This window comes from Eleutherodactylus coqui, chromosome 3 (assembly GCF_035609145.1).
Source record: "Eleutherodactylus coqui strain aEleCoq1 chromosome 3, aEleCoq1.hap1, whole genome shotgun sequence".
NCBI lineage: Eukaryota > Metazoa > Chordata > Amphibia > Anura > Eleutherodactylidae > Eleutherodactylus > Eleutherodactylus coqui.
In genome coordinates, this window is record NC_089839.1 from 183,694,832 (window position 1) to 183,716,065 (window position 21,234).

The 21,234-nt window shown below is 42.6% G+C and overlaps 1 protein-coding gene across 2 annotated transcripts in view; it reads left to right on the top strand.

The window, feature by feature from the left end:
* PTPRG (protein tyrosine phosphatase receptor type G) overlaps positions 1-21,234 on the top strand; it is a 525,693-nt gene that overhangs the window by 232,346 nt on the left and 272,113 nt on the right. For both annotated transcript variants that reach the window (XM_066596617.1, XM_066596618.1), the window contains exon 4: positions 5,264-5,412. In XM_066596617.1, the coding sequence (XP_066452714.1) occupies positions 5,264-5,412 (149 nt within the window). The remainder of the gene's footprint in view (positions 1-5,263; positions 5,413-21,234) is intronic.

The window sequence follows — 21,234 nt, forward strand, 5'->3', positions numbered from 1 at the left end:
TCTGCTTGGGCTGATCATTAGTGGGAAGGTTGTATAGGGCTGAGATACAGTACCAGACGCAATGATGCAGACGAAGGAGTTTAAAAAAAAATAAATTACACAATATTTATTCAAGAACAAGGAAAGTCAGAGGATAAATGAGATAATAGCAAATAAACAGTTGTACGGTTACCGTAAAATTACTTGTAACTAGCTTCTGCTAACTCTTGGAACTACCAGCACTCCAATTACAATGTCAATTAACAATGGCCAAGAAAACTGTTCCACAATTAGTCTAGGACAGTGCCATGAGAAGGTGATTAAAGATATTACTGAAACCATATCAGACTCGCCTGGTATGGACAGCCTGTCATAGTCATGCTGCCACACCGCTGGTCTTGCTTCGCATTTCTAATAGCTCGTCCGCTCCACTACTAAATCCCCATCTGTGTCTGGGAGATATTTAGGAAAAAGGGGTTGCAAAAATACCATGCTTAAAAGTGTGTAGATATAAAATCAATAGAAATAGTGTATCGAATTTAACTTACATGAGCGAGACGTTTGCGGTCCTCAAGAATCCAGGTTAGCCTCTTAATTATCATAAATTAAATTTCTTCTAGATTTCTTATTAGGAAAGTAGGTACTCCTCGATTTTTTTTAAATTAACATTGGGACAGAAGATACAGTACAGGAAATGCAACGCATTTCGGAGGTCTTACTGACAAATCGACCTCCTTGCTCAAGCATATGTAGTGTTCCTGAGTGAGAATGTTATGTGATGTATGATAGTTATGTAGTTAGTGTGTGTGTGTGTTAGGAGGAGTTTAGTTGGAGAGGGAGTTGAAGTTTGGAGTTGAACGAGAAAGGAGGTGGATGTAAGAGCGGTAGTCTGGATGTAAAGAAGGAAGTACATCTGGAACTTCTCTGAGCTGAAGCTCTGGCCCTGCCTTGCCGCCACGGGAGACCTCGCCTCAGATGAAAGTGAGGACCAGGTTCTCTACTGGTGGAGTAGGAGATGGAGTGTTTGGAACTACCCTTTACCGACCATACTGTTGAACCTGCATGAGTATGTGGTCAGGACCGACTGCCACTGAGAAAGACTTGATAGAGGAAAGTGAGTGGTTGTAGAGTGTACCTGACAAGTAACAGAACATCTGTGAAGTCCCGACAGATAAGAGACTGCGGAGAATTAGGGTAACTTCTGGATGCAAGCTTCTTGAAGGAAGAATCCTAACCTCAGAGTAATTTGCACTATAATGTTTTGAGACTGTGTAAACCGTTGAAAAGCTTACAGTAAAGAACAGTGTACCCCCGGTTTTAAAAGTTTAACTCTTGTGAACTCTATTTCAATTGGACTTCATAAAGGGCTACTGGCGTCACGAGGACAGCTTAAGGTAATGAACTTTATTTAGCACTGTTGCTATCAAAGGCGGCTGGCTTATTGTACTTTGGGTCATTTGGGAGTTGATGGTAAAGCTACCATGACCTAACCACCATCTTCCCCCTCCCATCACTCCCCACCAAAGGCCAGCCTTGTCCGCTGCACATATCATACAGAGAGCTTTTTCAAAACAACTGGTGACACAAATAACATAGTTCCTTTTGACTAGTTTAAAAACTCTTATTAGTTTCAAAGCGTTAGTTCACAATCAACAACACTTAATACTTGGCATTGCCGTTTGGAAGGCAATGCTCACCTGCACTTACCTTGATCAATGTCCAAACTTTGTCACCTAACATAAGTTGGTTCCTATGTCCGAGTACAGCATCTCCTTAGATATCACACGTCATTACCTGGATTCAATGCATCATGTTCCCCATCGCCTACTATCCAGCAATGGGTGTGCTAACCAGAGTCAATTGTGACTGTATTGAGGTGTATAACTATTTAGCCAGATAATTTCCTGTATTGATGTGTTCAACCATTTTTGTTTCATGAAACTGAATTATTGAATAGCTTTGCAAAGATTGCAGCTTTACCTTTTTTGTTTGAACAGAGTTCTGTGATGATTTAGAGCAATCACAAGATTCAATTCTAAGCAAAATTATCAGAATAGTATTGATCTGATGTCGGTGGGAGTCCGTCCCGGGATGCCAGTAGTGACTTGCTCCTCCACTGATCAGCACACATTATTTAGCTCCTGTATTCTATCATGGCTCCGATACATCGCTATCTCCTATAACCTGATGCTGGAAAGAAAAGTGCGTGGGGGGATTAGAGCTCATTTTGCATTTCAATACATCACTCATACAAAGCACAGGCTTTAAAAGCATCAATCATGGAAGATGAACTTAAAAAACCTCCATGTTTTTCACTTATTCAACTCCTCCACTTGCTGCTTGTGATTTTACTTGTATGGTCTTTTACAGGTCCACCAAATGGTCTTGATTGCAACGCACTTCATCCACACATTTTGCAGTAATAGTTGCAAATTGAAGTGAATGGGAGAGAGCTGCAATACCAAACCAGACCACTGTTAAATGGACAGCATCATGAGCTTTGAAATTCGAATCAGTTGATCAGCAGGGATCCTGAGCAGTAGACCCCTGTAGATCTGCTATTGATGACCTTTCCTTAGGATACGCCATCAATAGTGTTTGCTTGGAAAGTCCTTTTAAGTAAGGGTACTTTTACACGGGGCAACTGCCAGGCCTTAAAGAGATTGTCCGAAATTATAAAAAATTTCTTTTTTTGTTGAGAGGGCTCATACTCTTCTTTCTCTGCTTGTCTCCTCCGGTCTCCCTGCTCACATCTTCATTTACAGGCTACAGTCAGCCTGACTCGTCTCTAAACATGCTGCTGCAGCATGATAATGCTGAGTGATCATCACTGACGCCGTCATTGGCTGCAGCAGCAGGTTTAAAGGACGTCACAGGCTGACTACAGCCTGTAAACAGTCAACACAGTGGAAACCCAAAAGAGCTATTACTCGAGTGACTGTTGGCCCATGTAAAAGTACCCTAACTTGCTGTTCAGATCTGTTGATCTATTTTCCTTAAAAGAACACTGAATCTAGAAATGAATGTTAAAGGTAAACTTGCTCCTAATGTTTCAGTAGCATATAGAAAATTCTGCAGGCTGACAGTTATAGAAATCCCATGGGGAACACGGGGATTAATTTTCTGCTGATCTGTTCCATTTTTTGGCTGGGGAAAGGGGTTGAGGGCTAACATTGTTTAACCTACTACAGATAGGACAAAGGGGAGAGGCTCCTGCTGCAGCCACTTGTCTTACAATCAGAGTATAAGAAGGAGAAAGGCATGGCTAATGTCCTGGGAGACACTGGAGAATTCTTCACCACCATTAATCATGAGAACAGGGTTCCAATGTTACCCTCTGTAGGAATGGAGTGGCAGTCAAGCATGCACACTGACACTCCTTTCAGCTCTGTGGGACTGCTGGATACTTCCGAGTGCTGTACTTGGCTTATCTTCAGCTGTCTTATGAAGATGAATGGATTAGAGTAGTGAATGGTTATCTAGTGCCCCATTTATATGGGGGGCTTAGAAACCCCTGTTCTTATGGTCAGTGGAGGTCCCAGTGGTCTGACCCCCACCGACCGGACACATCCCATATCCTGTGGATAAGCGATAAATTTTTAAGTTTAAAAACTTGGTATAACACCTTTAAGATTAAGTTATATATAGCTGAACAGCCGAAGATCACTGAATGCACTTAGAGTCTTGAGCAAGGTTTCTGAAAAAGGAATTAATCAGCCAGTCTGACTTTTACTTGACTCCATAAATATATGCCCCTTTTATTCTATCCCATATTGTGCCCGTTTTCTGAATTGACTCTAAACTGGATCTGATCCTTACTCTCTTGTCTTAAGAACTTGGATATATCAGTTGGCCATTGGAAGGGTCCATATTGGCTTTGAAGGGGATTAAGACCTTATTTTAACTCTCCCATATTTTGATGTAAGAGTTGCTGGAAACATTAGCTCTAGATTGTCTGAAGTCACCCATTTCTGCTGGTCCTGCCAATCCTCTAATGGCATTCTAACAATTAAACTGCCTGATCCTTTGAATCTGGGGAGATAATCTATTACTAGATGTGGCAGCCGCTTTCTTGTTTTTCTGCATTCAGAACACATGCGCACATTCGGCCAAGCCAGGAGTTCATGTGAATAGGGGTGAGCTCAAGAGCAATGGCTGTTGGCCAATGAGTGTTTGGTCAATGGCTATCTAAAATGTATGAGCATCATAAAAGGCTAGTCCACTTCCCAGACAACATCCCTTCAATAGGGCTGACTGTAGTAAAATACAAATAATAAAATTCAGCAGTACTTGCCTCTCTACCACCACTGGGATCCAACGCTGCAGCCCCAGCGTTTGTTGTAACAACTAATATCACCAGAAGTTAGGTGACGACTGCAGCATCCCCACTCGTTCTCCTGGCATCGGCGCTCCTATCCTTAGCACTGTGATGCCAAGAGTGTGGGAACGACTCCACAATCTCTGATTGGCTGCAGCAGTAACCTGACTTCCATTGATAACGGTCGCAACAAACACTGGGACCACAGCAGGCCTGCAGCGCTGGATCCTGGCGGTGACAAACTGAGCAGTACTTGCCTCTATATTTTACTACAGTCAGCCCTACTAATAGGATATTGTTCGGTAACTGGACAAGCCATTTAACACCTGTGTGTTCTGTTTGCACACTCCCCTTGTACAACCTTTGCAGTCTCAGGTGCTGGTGCAAATCTTCCTCAAAATCCCCACTGAAATAGCACAGCATGCTGAGCTGTTTTGTCTAGAAAAATATAAGACCGTACAACCGACCCAAACATGGGCAATAGGATCCATAGGGCGCCGTTTTTTTCCCCATATGTTGGATCCAGCACTTCCGGTATTTTCATTGTTCGACTTTTATGATGGAGCCAAACAATGGACGTCTGGACCGGAGATGTGAAGAAGGCTGATTTTGTAAATATGTGCCTTGCTTCAATATGTACATGGAGCTTGAGCTGCGTTTTTGTTATTGCTTGTTGGGCATTAACTTGATAGATCTTCATTTTGCCTGATCAAATGCATAAGGCTCCTCTTAATGATGCAGAAGAGGCGAATCGGAAACCTTCTTAATATAAAGGGCAAATAGAACATAAATGTACCGACAGTAGAATATGAGCTCGTTAAGGCAGTCCTAACAAATAAGATCCTGTGTGTTTATAATAATGTTTCTTATTTTCATTCTCTTCCTCCTCAGATCAATTTGCTAAAGTTGTTTTGTGGCATGCGCCCTCTGACAAGGTTCTGTTTTCCTCTCGCTTTTCTTCTGCAGTTGCCATTCTCCTGAAAGATGATTATTACATCAGCGGTGCCGGGCTGCCAGGCAGGTTTAAGGCAGAGAAAGTGGAATTCCACTGGGGTCAAAGTAACGCATCAGCAGGCTCCGAACACAGCATCAACGGCAGAAGATTCCCCGTCGAGGTGAGCGGAGACACACAATTGTATCACTAAATGCCCGTCACTCACTTTACACAGTATACAGGGACTGAGAAGCCTTGTCAGCAGCTCTTATTAAAGCACGTCTTGGCTTCAAATGAATCTTGTAGTTTTGAAATCTGAAATATTTTTCTATTTCCAATGTACCAAGCGGGTAATGAATTCTAAGGATCGCACGGGATACCCAGAAGCTCTGCAGCTGCTGCCGTTCCTTCATTTTAGGCAATAAAGCTTGCCGTGCCATGGCAATGGAGCATGCAAAAGTGCGTCTGTGTGTGTATATTTACATCCCAGCTGCTGCAGAATCTCTTTCCAGTAAGGGAGGGGGGAGGAAAGTGTTTCAAGTCAATATTTGGATGCATAAAGGACGCTCTCCCATTCACCACAACCGAGAAGGTGTTCTATATGAGGTTCTGCATTGATATAGTCACCACAGCTGCTGCAGAAACTCCTTCTAAAAACAAATTGGTGAGGGTCAATAGCCGGTTGATAAAGAACTGCTTCTTCAAGGATGCTTACGAATTATACCGGGCGCTTCGCTCGAAGCGCAACTCTTATTTCAACTCGTAACTTGTGTAGAACTGTACTAGTTTTCAAGAGTATAGTGTTTTTGGATGACTCATGTCCTATTTCCCACCACCGGTCTATTATGTAGGGTGACAGTGGAGGCGGGGAGCTGTCAGTCAACGACTAATTTACATCTCAAATTTCATACATAGCATGTTCCACTGTAGGCTATTTCGTATTGCTTCTAGGCATCACATGCTGGTAGCACAACACCTATCTAGCTTATTACGGTATATGGTCTAGGCTCCTACAGGTCCTCATAATACAAGGTGTTTCACTCAAAGTACAAACCAGTAATTTTGCAATACTCATGTTCGGGATGATATTTCACAAGAGTGAATATTGACTACTATTTTGGTTCTTGTTGACATCAGTCTCGTCACAGAAGATGTTGAAAGTGGCCGCCACCGACAACCAAGCACCTATGGACCCACAATAAGCATGGCCTTTCTATGAAACCGTTTTGATAAACAAGCTTCACCTCTCAAAGTATCACAGAAAGGGAAATATAAAAACAATCACTGAAAACGGCCATATACTTATTGATTCAGGAGGGCGAATATGTGTACCAACTCAACATGCAGGCTGCCAAATGAGGGAGCCAATTACACCTCTGGAGGACACCGTTGGGACAGCCACTCGCACAACCTCCTATACAGAGGGGTGGCTGCTTGGTGTATACTCCTGCACAGAGTAGATAGTGTCAGACCATCCTGATACATGTAGTACACCATGCAAACAAGCAACCTATTAATGACGCCATAATAGTTCAACAGGTTGCCTTGCACCTCCAAAAGTGAACCACATTGGTACTGTCACCCAGGGCTCCCCCAGCGTTTAAAGCTGCACTGCATGTGAATAATCCATAATAAATGCAAGATATTAGTTGGATTTGGCCAAAATACTTGCTCACAAGCCGATCGTCAAGGCTCCTTGCGTTTTGTGAGTCCCTACACTAATATAAATGTATCAAGTCAAGCGAAATATAAAAGAAACAATCCCTGAAAACTGCCATATAGGCCCCGTGCACACGGGTGGAAATTCCACGGCGGGATTTCCCGCAGAATTTCCACCAGTGCCCACTTGCATAGGATTGCATTACATAATGCAATCCTATGCACACAGCCGCGACTTGTCCGCGTGCAAAACAAATTGTGGCATGTTCTCCTGCACAGAAACATCAGTAGGGACGAGACTGCTCCGCTCTGCGCATATGCTGGCTGGGCGGCAGCCGGCACATAACGCAGAGTGAAGACTCCGGGAGCGGGTAAGCCGCAGGGCTGTGCAGGGGCACGGGTCCGCATCCCACTGCGAGAATTCTCGCAGCGGGATCCGACTCGGCGGTCTGCAGGCGGCTGTAATTACTGATACAGGAGAGCAAACATGTGCACCAACCTCAGCATGCAGGCTGCCATACTGCCAAATGAGGGAGCCAATTACACCTGTGGAGGACACCAATGAAACAGCCACTCGCACAACCTCCTGGTCTGACATTTTGTATCTGCACTGTGCAGGAGTATACACCAAGCAGCCACCTCCCCTCTTATATAGGAGGTTCTGTGAGTTTTTAACGGCTTCTGCATTCTGTCTTGCAGGCTATATAGCTCTATGTAATGAAAAAAAAAAGCGGAAGTGTTATTTCCGCTATTCGACTTGGCGGTCACATGGCAAGGTACCTCCTGCCACAGCAGAGCTGCAGGGTCCTAGCATACTCAGATCAGCTCTGTTAGTGACTACTGTCATTACAGGAGGATGTTTTTTCCTCTAACTGGGGCTCCTACGGATGCCCCAGCTACAGTGAAAAGTGTAAAATTTAGGAAGAAAAAATACAATGTGAATGATCCTTAGAGGCCATGTGCGCCCTATAATCCGAAACCACACAAATTATATACCAAAATGTCCGGGAAAAAATAAGGAACCCCTTTCTGTACTTCATTTTCAAAATTAGCGTACTTACGCTACAATAAACTATAAATTAAAATTTTGATACTTTTTTTTCTTTACAGTTTTTTTTCAGCTTTTTACCCATAATAAAACTTAAACTGAGTAAATATTTATGTGAGAAAAGATATATTTTAAAAAAAATAGCTCTGTCACAGGAAAAAAAAAGCGCAGCAAAATTAATTTTGGTGAGTAAAGAAAAGGTAAAATCCCTAAAAAGTTTCTGGTCCCCAAGAGGTTAATACACAAAGATTCAAGTTTTAATATAGCGGCTGGACCCGTGCCTTATTAATAATGTAAAAATCCAGTATTATATATGTATAACGTGTGTTTGCAGTGGTTGGCATTTTGCATTGTGTATTTTCCCCCTAATTGGGTCCTTCTCCTTGTCCTTTCCTCACTTACATGTTGGCTCTGTCCTCGTGCCACTTAAAAACAAATGTGCCATGAATTTAATTAGGAATCCAGATGTGTACCAGGGTTGCGAGTGTCCATTTGTTCCAAATCACAACCCCGGGGGTATAAAGGAAGAAAAGGACGTTGCAGCTGATTCACCACTATTCAGCCTCCCAGACTTGTGGAATAGTTTCTGCAGAAAGTAAATGCAAACCCAGCAAAACTTTGTATGTCAGACCCGTAATACATTAGCCGGTCTCTAGCTGCTTGTAAGTGCCGGACATCTGTCCAGTATTTCTACAATTATGTGCATGCGTCTGTCGATATCATGGAAGGTCCCATCAGAATGTATTACAGGTAACTCATCCTATAGTCCAACTCAAACCGTTGTCTATTAGTAGCCCCCTCCCCTGCAGAGAAAAAGATGGGGGGCATTGCAGCTTACAGAGCTTATTTACTGTATGATGAAAAAATGTACATTTTTTTTAAATATGCTTTTGACACATTTGTCCAGGACTGCCGTCAAATGCAGATGACAACTATGGAGCACTGGATATAGTAGGATGTGTATGCAAGGCACCAAGGGTTGCTAGACAGGTAATGAGGCAGAACTACAAAGTATCGGACAGATCAGAACTTCCTCAACTGGATCTGCCTTAAGGCAGAACGCTTGCCCTGAACAGGGCGGCCCCACTGCTTGCATATGGCAAGATCGAATTTCAGAGAGAAACTAGTGAATCAGACCAGGGACTGCAAAAAGACTGGGTATGGAGCGCAAGACAAACAGACTATATGATAACCAACAGGCACGCAGAGGCATGTATAAGACAAACTGACAGGCATGCGGAGTTCTGATAGGGTTGGAGTACTAGGAGTATAACCGGTGTCCTCAACAAGGAGGAGCAGTTTTATATGTGATAGAAGAGTTGCTGACTGGGCCGCCAGTTATCCCGGTCAGTCCTTTAGCTGAACAGCAGCAAGGATAGATTTAACCCTCACCATCCAGGACCAAAAGAAGTATGAATACGATAGCAGGTGCATCATGTTATCTGAAACAAACGTGATGGAACCCAAGACTTCAAAGAACCCGGCATCAGCAGTGCCGTGACAGTTTTCTGTGACAACTCCAATCATCAAGTTCTCTGCTTGCTGTTATTGAATGCAAACCTTTGTTTACTTTTAGTGGGTACAATCTGGTTTGGTCATTGTGATGGGCACGCAGGTACACAGCTGTTATTTGTACTGTAGGGTATGCTCACACGGGTATCTTATAATGCGGAACCCCCTCATAGTCCGCTGTTGGATTCTGAGACTGAGCTTCTGATTTCTGCCATGAATTTGCACGTGAAAGCTCAGCCTGCGGATATTCTGATGTGGATTCAGAAAATACATTTTTTTTTTTCCTGCCACACAGGTTTGAATCCCATGCTTGGAAACATCCAGCGCCATATAGACTTTTTAGCACAGAATCCCTTTCAAATGAATAAGATGCTTATTTGACACAGATTTTATGTGGATTTAGCATCTAGTCCTCAGAAATTTTGTCTTGTAATGACCATGCTTCTTAGTGTCCGTCACATTACCAGGGCAGATTTATGTCCACTGGAATTGAAGAATGAAGATTTGAATTAAATGACCACAAGCAGAGATCACGAAAGCTGGGCCCCTTTTAAGGGGCTGTCCCAAGACAAACTTGTATTGTTTATCCGTAGGTCCCATTTTCCTCTATTGTCTGCACTATGGACTTGATTCACCCCCAACAGTAAGGAGGAGACTTGAATGGAGCTGTGGCCATGCATAAGCGGTGCTACTCCATTCATTTAAGTGGGGCAGACAGAGTTAATCGTGTGTTTGTCCTCGACTATTTCCGTCAGCCCCATTGAAATTAATAGAGCAGCAACTGCACATGCGTGGTCAGCACACCGTCCCCACAGTGACAAAGTACAAAGACATTTGAAACGAGGCTAGAACATGCCTCACTTGTGAATAAATTAGGATTACAATTTATTATAATTCATTTATTATCATTGGTCATTAAAAACTCAAGTGCAGTGACATCTCTTTAGACTATGGCAGGACTTCTCTGAGGCCAATTGAAGCTGTTTCTCATGAGACCTCAGTAAATGGCCTTGCACTCCTGTGACTGTTTCCATCATAATATATGAACGTGCTGAGGAAAGACAGAAATAGAGAAGAGCAGATTACCAGACAAGATGGAGGATAGAAAATATTATGGTTTCTCACACACTGTCCTTTCATTTTGCTGATCAGCTAGATTCGGAGCCCCAGTGATCCTAACATTGATGGCTAAGGGACAGGCTATCAGTATTTCAGACCCATAGAACCCCTTTAAATCCTTGCTCATTCCAGACCAGCAAGCGCAGTGGGTGGTTTTGTTGGGCAACAGTCAACTACTTCTATGCACAATCATTAACACCGCTCAATGGTTTTATAAACCTAGAATCAAGGGGCTTTTAAATCAATCAATGGAACATGTTTTCTTTACAGAGCTGTATTATTTTGCTCAAATTTTTCTCTTTTTACATAACTTTTTTTTCTTTTTTTCTTTTTTTTAACAAAAATGACTTTTGCTGCTTTATGCATTTGCAGCTATATGATTATTGTTATTGGAACAGCTAAAACTTGTACACACTGTATTTACAGACAAGCCGGAGTGATTTGGGCAAGCAACCTGCTCGCCAACCCGCTGTCTTTCCAGATTAAATTACCCCTCACACTTTGAAAATGTAAGCGTTCTGCACAGTTCTGCTTTGTTCATGTAGCACTATGTCGTTATATATTATCATATTTAGTGGTTTTTTCACATTATTGCTGAATAAGTTTCTCTCTAAACTGCCTGGTGAGAATGGTGCCACAATGTAACTAATTATGTGGTTATTTAGCCCAGAATCTGAGTTTAAGGGGCTAGCATAGCAGGTCTTGATTGCGCTAAATAATATGAAGACTCTTTTACTCACCCAGCTGGAATGGAGAGAGAATCATTACAAGACAATGAGAGCCCATTTCATGATTGTTGTCTGCCTTGATTGACAGAAGTTATAACCATATTTGTGACTGTCACTGTGTAACAATACAGCATAGGAACATCTGATGATTACGATCATGATTTATGAGCTTTGCAAGACTTGGAATGTATTTGTAAAACAAAATCTGGATCTATAAATTCAAACTCTACCGGAATAATACATTTTCGGACAACCCGAGTTCTCTGGCTAGCCTAAGCCTAAAGAGGTATTTCTACCTCTAAGAAGGCAAATAATTAGTAGTAAACTTGTCCAGGACTATAACAATTGCTAACTTCAAAAGGGTTTTTGATGTGGGGATTAAGGCCCATTTACAAGCAACAATGATTGCTCAAAATTCATTCAGCTGATGGCATATGAGCGATAATCGTTGGATGTAAATGCTGCCATCGTTTACTCTTCTGCTGAACAATGATTTTAAGGTGAGCTTAAAATCTATTGCTTAAGCAGAGAGGGATAACGGGGACTGCACACTGTATTCTGCACAAGAGTTGGAGATTACATTGTATTCTGCTGACAGCCCTTGCGAGAACAATGGAACTGTGTGTGTAGCTCAGACCACATGCTGAGCTCTGCAAACAGCTCCTGGAGGCCCTTTTACATGCAAATGAAGCTGATACAGTGTTAATGGACATTAATGTCCATCAACCCTTTATGCAAAACGATTGCTAAAATTGGCAATCTTTCAATCATTTGAAAGATGGCCTTTGCATGTAAATTGGCCTTTATTCCAATTACTGGATTGGAGTTGGGAAGGAATTTTTTCACTCTGGGTTTTTTGCCTTGCTCTGAATCATAGAATCATGAAATGGTAGAGTTGGAAGGGACATCCAGGGTCATAAGGTCCAACCCCCTGCACGGTGCAGGATTAACTAAATCATCCCAGACAATGTCTGTCCAGCCTTTGTTTGAATACTTCCATTGAAGGAGAACTCACCGACTCCCGTGGTAACCTGTTCCACTCATTGATCACCCTCACTGTCAGAAAGTGTTTTTTTTTCTAATACTTAATTTGTGTCCCCTCCCTTTTAGTTTCATCCCATTGCTTCTAGTCTTTCCTTTTGCAAATGAGAATAGGGCTGATCCCTCTGCCCTCTGCAATCTTTACACTACCCAATTTCCCAGTTGTCATTAGTAGCTTTAAACTACTAATGTACTATACCTGCTTTCTGATTGGCCACTGCTGCTCACATGATGAGCACTGGCCAATCAGAGAACAGTGCAAATTAGGTAGTTAAAAAATTTCAGCAGGCACCTTGGACGTCCTACAACAGGACCAGGAACCAACAGATCAGACAGACTGCAGAGAAGAATTGAAGGTACTATACCCCACAGCCCCTCCGGTCTCGAGACAGAATTTGGCCATAAAATTGTAGGGTCTCTAACTAGTCATGGTTTCCAATTAATAACCATGGGTGATGTGGATGACTGAAGTCACAAGATTCTGTCCAAATGGTCTGAATCTGGTTTTAGATGCATCTTGACTTCAGGTTAACGAGAAGAGGGAGGCGTTTTTTTTGTTGTTGAGAAGAATGCTATCTCCCTCTGAGTTCAGTAGACTTTAGAAACTAATGGCCCCCATATACAAGCGAGAAATTGGCTGAAACTGCTAATTTTTCAGTGGAACATGTCTATTATCTCATGTGCATTGTCAACTCTCTCCCAATGGTAAATGTCAGGGAGAGAGAAGGATGAATGTGTTGTATTTGTATATGCTCAGTTCTTCTGTTCTTGAAGAGATAAGCCTCTGCTAGAGGGCTTATTCCCCTTTACATATTCAGTACACATGCACGCTTGACCGAGCCAAGCATGAGTGTCTATGGCGGGTCGAGAGGGATAGCTGTCTGCCAAATGAGCATTTGGCTAATGGCTATTTAACAGGTGTGGACAGCTTAAAAGCTTTCATATAAGTAAATCTGGTTAGATTAAAACTTGTGGTCTCAAAATGAAGATAACCATGCATACACACTCTGCTTTATGGTCCTGTAGATAGTGATGCCAAATAATTCTAACGCTATTGGCTCAGGATCGGCGAGGCGGCCAAGATGTAGAATGTTGGATATGTATTATATTTGGAGAGCTGGAATGTAATGTTTTATGTCTTCCATAAACAAGGAGATACCTGGCCCGCTCCAATGATATCTTGCCATCAAACCACTAGTTGCAACAGGGATCCAATATCTCCCCCCCCACCCCCCCCACCCCCCCAAAAAAAAATTTTTCTTGAAAGATGAGAAGAAAAATGTTTGAAAACCTTTGCAGTGTAGATCATCAATTATAATTATCAGACGTAATATCTTCACTTACATAGTCCCATCGTTAAGTGATGGATCGGACCTTTTGTGGTCACCCTATTTTTGTTCTCAGATGTTCTATAATTGGTTTGTGGAGAATATTCAATAGTTTTAATTAAGATTTCTCAATACGCAATTTTCTGATATTTATACAGATCATTTCTCTGGTTTGCGAGATCTAGCAATCCTCTTTAATGCACGAGTTCGTCTTCTTTGCAATCAATAGCGGTGTAACGCGGTGAAACCTTCTCCATTGATCTATAGGTAGAATGTTACTCGGGTCGATCGCATAATAATGCAACATGTTTACATCATTTGCTGTTAAATATCTGGATGTTCCCTGGTTTTATGTGAGTAGCTCTGAGAGAACCCAGATCCATTATGAAAAGAATGACGTTCATGCAGCGCTCAGTAGGTAAGGTCAGATACTATACACTTCAGGTACTAAAGAAAAATAATCACTGTAAAGAATTAATCTCCACATAGCATGGAATAAAGGCAAGAAAATATATATTGTACAATTTTCTGTCGCAGCATATAGGAAAAAGAGAAGCTCTGGAGCACAAACTGCTGCTTTAACCTGTGAAACACTGTGAAAGGTAAAAGAATTAACGGTCCTATAACTTTTGTTGTTTTATCCTCCTATCTCGGAAGCCATTCTAAATGCTACTTAAAGCTAAATCCGTGTGCCCACCGGAAGCCATAACGCTGCAGTATCCATCACACAATGGACACCAACAGTACCAGTCCTGCCATTTTCACATCTAGCGCCACTCTTTGTCAAGTCTTCCGATCTACAGCCATGTTATTAACATGATTGTGCAATATTAATCTACACAGTAAAACGTTTGGTAAAATGAAGGACCATATCACTGGGAAATGAAGGACCATATCACTGGGAAATGAAGGACCATATCACTGGGAAATGAAGGACCATATCACTGGGAAATGAAGGACCATATCACTGGGAAATGATGGTCAATTTTAGCAATATATAGAACAACAAAAGTCAGCATTTCCAACAAATTATAAGCATGTATATGAGTGCTGAGGCATGTGCTTCTGCTACTGTATTAGGTGCAGCCAAGGCTTATGTGCCCCTTCACGTTTAGGCCGCCTGCACACGATCGGGTCGAATCTGGTATGCGGGATCCTGCAGCAGGGTCTGACCCTGTGCCCGGCCAGTGACCCAGCTTACCTGTCCAGATTCTCCTTTTTTTGTACTGGGGGAGCGCCGGCATGCGCAGTACACAAAAAGCCACGCCATTGCTAGTCGATGATGCGGATCTTGCAGCTGTTCTGCAGTGCTCACTGCGAAAGGGCCGCGGGACGGATGGCTTTCATTGACTTCAATGGAAGCTGTCAGTGTGGAAAACCACACAGAATAGAGCATGCTGGTATTTTTCTGCCACGAGTGGAAATTTCTGCTCATGTGCAGGAAGCAGCGGTTCTCCATAGGAGGTTATGAGCAGTATTTGCCACAGAATCTGGGGGCAGCCGCTGGTCCCGGATTCTGTGAATCAAATCTATCCATGTGCAGGAGCCCTTACTTTATTTGTTAAAAATAGAGAAATCCTGAAAGTGCCTTGGAGTTTCTTTGAAAAAAATTCTGGACTCACCTGCTGTGTACACCTATGCCCCACAAACTGGGTGTCCAGGTGCCATACCTGTGGTCCCAATGACAGTTCCTGGATAGTCTCTTCCTATCCTAATGACATCCACTGGTAAGAGGAGAGCAGCGGATTTCATGGATTTTCTTGGAAAAAAGGTCCCCAGAACGTTAAAACAGAAAAGATAAATCCAAAAGTCAACAAAATCCTGCACCCATAGGTAGAGCAAATGACAGAGTATAGTCAATGTTAAAGATGAGCGAGCGTACTCGCTGAGGCAAACTACTCGAGCGAGTAGTGCCTTAAGCGAGTAGCTGCCCGCTCGTCTCTAAAGATTCGTGTGCTGGGGGGGGGGGAGAGCAGTGAGTCGCGGGAGTGAGCAGGGGGGGAGTGGGGGGGGGAAGAGAGTGAGAGAGATCTCCCCCCCCCCCCCCCCCCCCCCCCCCCCCCCCCCCCCCCCCCCCCCCCCCCCCCCCCCCCCCCCCCCCCCCCCCCCCCCCCCCACACACACACACACACACACACGTTCCTCCCCGCTGGCACCCGTATCTTTAGAGACAAGCGGGCAGGTTCTCGCATAAGGCACTACTCGCTCGAGTAGTTTGCCTTAGCGAGTACGCTCGCTCATCTCTAGTCAATGTTGATCATATTTCCCTCCTTCCAAGTACGTTTTTTATTCTTTGACCATTGGTGCCACATTGACTAGACTCTTGCTATTTGCTCTTCCTATGAGCGCAGGATTTTTTGACTCTTGGATTTATCTTTTCTGTTTACTTTATTTGTTGGAAGTGCTGACTTTTTTGTATGCATTGGTGAAGTAGTGGCTGGCCTCACTTTTTGTCTCTCACTTTTTGTCTTGCACTCCATTCACCCATCTGTCCCAAGTGGTTTGATGAAGCATATAGTCAAGTATCAAACGTTCCTATTCTTTTGGAGGCTTTTTGCCCAAAAAGATATGTCATTTTGGAGTTAGATTCGCTTGGACGTAGCAGATGGGCCCTCATGCTTTGATCAAAATATGTGCTAAGAATCTTGCATTTGTACAGGTTTATATAAACCGTTGTACAGTTTTATTCAGACATTAAATAGGTGTAAGTGCTCAGGTATGTGTGTTACTATTCTAGCTATATGATTTTACTTACAGCTCATGCAAATAACTGTACCTCTGTGTACCATGTTCTATTGCATCACGAATTCAGGAGATGCCACAGAGAGTTACCATAAAGCAGAGTGCCTACGGTACAGCTCCATAATACAGAAGTATAGTTACTTTGTGCTGCTTCACAATGCTTTTCTGTATGCCTGAGGCCTTAGTATGCTAGGAAGACTAAAAAACTTTATATTTTACCAATAGAAGTTTGCTTTGAGGAGTCTGTGCTGAGCTGCGAAGGAGAAGATTGAACTGAGGCAAATATGTTTTATTAGATCGAGTACCTGAAAACGTCAGTGAGTTTAAGCAGGGACGTTATCAGAAGGTTTGAGTGGGAGTACAAGACACGACAAATGTTCCCAAGTGTTTGCACAGCTTTGTAGAGGATTTTTTTTTCTATGCGCTTGCAAGCCACAAATGCATTCCTGTTTACCGCAACTGCAGCAAAGAGCCTCCAGTTTCCTCTTTGTCTCTTAATTAAAATGCATGTCTTAGTGGAATTTAATGTAACGGAATGATGAAATCTTTTTGGATCGTTCGCAGTGAACAAAGTAATTCATAACAATGCTTTTACTACACTTATGGTGTGTTGTGCTGGAATCTCTGACTTACATGTGTAAGCTTATTAAAAAAAAGTCTATATGGAGCAGTACCGGATCTCTCGAATTTGTAACAGAACAGCTTGTGGCATCTTGGATACCACCCATGAATATGGCCAGAACCATAGACAAGGTTTTGCCTGGAGGGTACCTTAAATTATAAGTATTTTGTTTCCTGGATGATCATTTGGAATGAACTTGATGCCTGTTTGCTCCCATACAGTGTCCTCATGGTGAATTCTTAACTATTAAAGGGGTTGTCCCAAATCATTAGGTTAGGCCATCAGTAGTAGATCAGCAGGTGTCTGCTGCCCGGGATCTCTGTTGATTACCTAATCTCCATGTGTTTTCACTACAGTGGCCAGGCTTGGTATTGCCGAAAAAGTTCCTATTAACTTCAGTGGTAACTGGGCCTGCAATACCAAGCCTTGCCACTGCAGTGAGAACGAAACTGTCTGCTTCCTACAGAAATCATTTCAGTGAGCAGCTGATCCGTAGGAGTCCTGGGTGGCAGCCCCCATTAATTTTTCGATGACCTGTCCTAAGAAAAGGCCATGAATAGTTTACAATTGGGCAACTCCTTTAACAAGAGTGGAGAACTGCTGATCCTGTCTAGGACGACTCAGTAAAACTGCCGTCATGAACGCCCATTCCTCTTAAAGGGTTATCCTACCAAAAGCATTAGGTGATTGATCACTGGGGGTTGACTGCTGGGATTGCAAGATGAATGGACCAGTGGTGGTCTTGCCTGAACACTTCTCTGCTCATTGTCTATGGAAATAGCCAAGGATAGCGCTTGTCTATCTCAGTCAGCCCCATAAGAGTGAATGGAGTAGTGGTTAGGCATGCACACTGCTGCTCCATTCACTTGGACAATTTGGAGTGCACTATTCTTGTGATTCTTGGGCATCTCATCAGTCAAATCTCCAGTGATCACACACTTATCACCTATCCTGTTGGTAGGAGATAAATGATTTTGGTGGGATAACCCTTTTTAATGGGTGTCATGTAATACCATATATTTCCTGCAGCAGGCACTATTACCATAGGTTTCTGCTGATCCTCAGCGAGTCCTCACTTAGAAAAGGTTTTGTCCATAAGCAATCCCTTCAATGTACACCCCTTAGTAAATAGGTTGTCCACTTGTGAACTATTGACAGACTGTCTTCAGGATAGGTCATCAGTAGTAGATCAACAGGGGATCCTCACAGATGCCTCCGTTCCCACTGCAGTGGCCTGGCTTGTGATTGCAAGTGCAAGTTTCCATTGAAATAAATGGAAACTTTGCTTGTAATACAAAACTGGGCCACTGCAGTCCGAATGGAGCTGTCTGCTTACTGGACAAATCGACTCAAGTGCATCGGCTGGGTCAACAGTTGATCATGGGGGTCGTGGCCAACTGACCCATGCATATCCTCTATTGATGGCCTTTCCTGAGGATAGGTACAGAGAATATGAAGTAGCCCACCAGCAGGATGCACAGACTTGACCAGAGTCCGTTGTAGAAGTCCGTTTCTTGCCGTTTCCTGAGGATAGGCCACCAATAGTTTGCAACTGGACAACCCTTTTTAACCTGTTTATACAGCCCTATGGAAACTTTTCGGTATTACACCATTTTTTTAAAATTCTTGTACCTTAGCTTTGGTTGCAGCGCTCCCATTGTGACTCCCTTTAACATTTGATACACAGAAATTTTATGCAAATAAATTCTGAAGAATAGCTAGAATACAACTAAATGTATCTGAAAACATGTCTACTGTGGCGAATAAGCGAGAATTGAAGCGCCATTGTCCTAGCTTTAGCGATTTGTTTGTGTTGTGTTGCATTCAATGTCAATGGGTCAAGTGGGACCTGCAAAAAGCTAGCGGTATATACAGCACATGCTGGTGTAATGAAGGAGCCATAAAATTAATGGACAGAGGCTGCTCCAAATGCAGAAACTTTGTATCTTGTAGGTCAAGAAGAACAGAACTGTAAATCAGAGATGTATGAATTTATCTGTGTCACAATGGACACTCTGCTTTATGAAAACACTCTGCCACTTGTGTAACCATCTGAAGACAAGATCAATAGCCGCTTGTCCATTAGGTAGATTAACTCTCTGGAGTTTATATTCCAGTCTGTGCTGTTATGGGTTACAGATGAGATCTTTTGTTGCCGTGTGGTCTCTCTTGCTGACTTGTAGGTGGTGAGACAGTTCTTTGCTCGGTTTTACTAGTATTATATATCTAGTATACATAGATTTTCGGTGTTACATATTGAGTTTTATGAGAAGAAATAGGTGGAGCTCCTAAAAGCTTTACAGTTGGGGGTCAACTGACCTCCTTTTCAAACCTGTTTATTCCCATTAACTTGACATTAACAGGGCTGACCTGCAATACCGGACACAGCCCAAGAATGGTGCTCTTCCTGAAAATTAAGACCATTTTTTTTTCTTACCCTGGGTGACCGTTTTAACATTGCTTTCTAAATCACAAGACCTTTGTCTTGCGAAAGCAACAGCCTGTTCTGTTCTAGCTTTCCGCAGTCATCTAATTAAAAGATCACTTCCCAGCAGTCATCTCTCTATCATCACTGGCAGGGTTACGGTTAAAGGTAACACTTCTATTATAAAGCAGGAGGCAGGTCATATAGGATCCAGCCTTGGCAATAAGTGATAGATACAGCTCACCTCCTCCCCTCCCTGCTCATTGACCTCTGCATATGTCATAAACAGTGTTAAGTGAACTAAACCAGTGGGCGAAACCTGGCTAAAAGTTTGGTTCTGCACAAACCCTAACCAAGCTTTCAGCAAAGTTCGACCCAAAACAGGGTTCAACTGGTTTGGTTCACTCAATATTAGACTAGAACACTGGTATATAACACTGTCTAAGAGCCATAAAGCCCTGCGCAACACTCTGAGTGTATTATACATGACTATATGGCTCTCGGACAGTTGTTATACACCAGTTTTAGGGACTTTGGTGAACTTTCGGCTCCAACTAATTTAGACCGAACTAAACTTTTAAGTTTTGGGAATTGCCTGAACTCCACCTTTCAAAAGTTCTCACTAGTCAGAGCATAACCACTACAGTCTTCGATAGAAGTCAATGGCTCACATTTATTAATTAATTCTATACCAGTGTTTGGCATCAATTGAGACCCAAAAAGTTGCAAATTGCATAAAAATTTTTGCTTTTTGCACGACACTCTCCAAATTTTCAATAAATAAGTGTGACCAGCAACTTTGTCAGATTGATTAAAGGGTTGTCCAGTTATAAAGTTTTGATGGCCTATTCTTAGGAAGGTCATCAGTAGTAGACTGGCATGGGTTCATTGCCTGGGTTTACAACTGATCAGCTGTTCAGTGCACCAGCACTCCGGACCTGCAAATAGCTGATATGCAGGGATCCTGGGCAATGGGACCTGCTGATGTGCTATTGAGGGCCTTCCTGAGGCTAGGACATCAATGGTTTACAACCAGAAACCCCCTTTAAGCCTAAATGTATAAAATGGTGCAAATTTTTGTGAAAATCTATCAAACGCCAGTCTTAATAAATCAGCCCCAATGAGTCCTTTTTTGGATGTAGTTTTCTTATGTCAAGGTGACTGTTGTAGATCCAGAAAATGGAGCAAAATAGAATGGAAACCTATATATACTATTTTTAGTTCTTCCTTTAAGCTGCCTGTTGATACAGATCACGGTCACCCAAGGGAACCCATTATTGTACCCATTCGGCTTTGTCTAAGTGGATGATAAATGTTCTAACTCTCTTGTGTCGTAGAAATGATATTTTCTTTAATCTCTTCAATCAGTGTTCTAGAAAGGACCATGGACGCTGGGACCAATAACACACTGTAACTTTTCTCCATTAACTTTTAAGTGGACTATATAGGAAACAGTTTAGCAAGGTCTTAAAGTAGCTTTAACTCATTGATTCATCGACTTGAGAGCGCAGTTCTAGAGTCAAACGCATCTGTCAAAACTGAAGAGCTGTTAATTATGCAAGATGCTGACTAAAATAGTCTTTTATTGAACATACAGTTTCCAATTCATGTACTTGACAGAAAGAGAAGGAAAAAAGGAAAGAAAAGAAAGGCCGGTCAATAGCCGAGTGGCTGAGAGGGAATAGGCGTTATGTTCAGTTTTTCAGACGCTGCTTCAAGTATTGCAGTTCAAGTCATTGAAGACGACAACTTTTACTGAAGATCATAAGATATTACAAT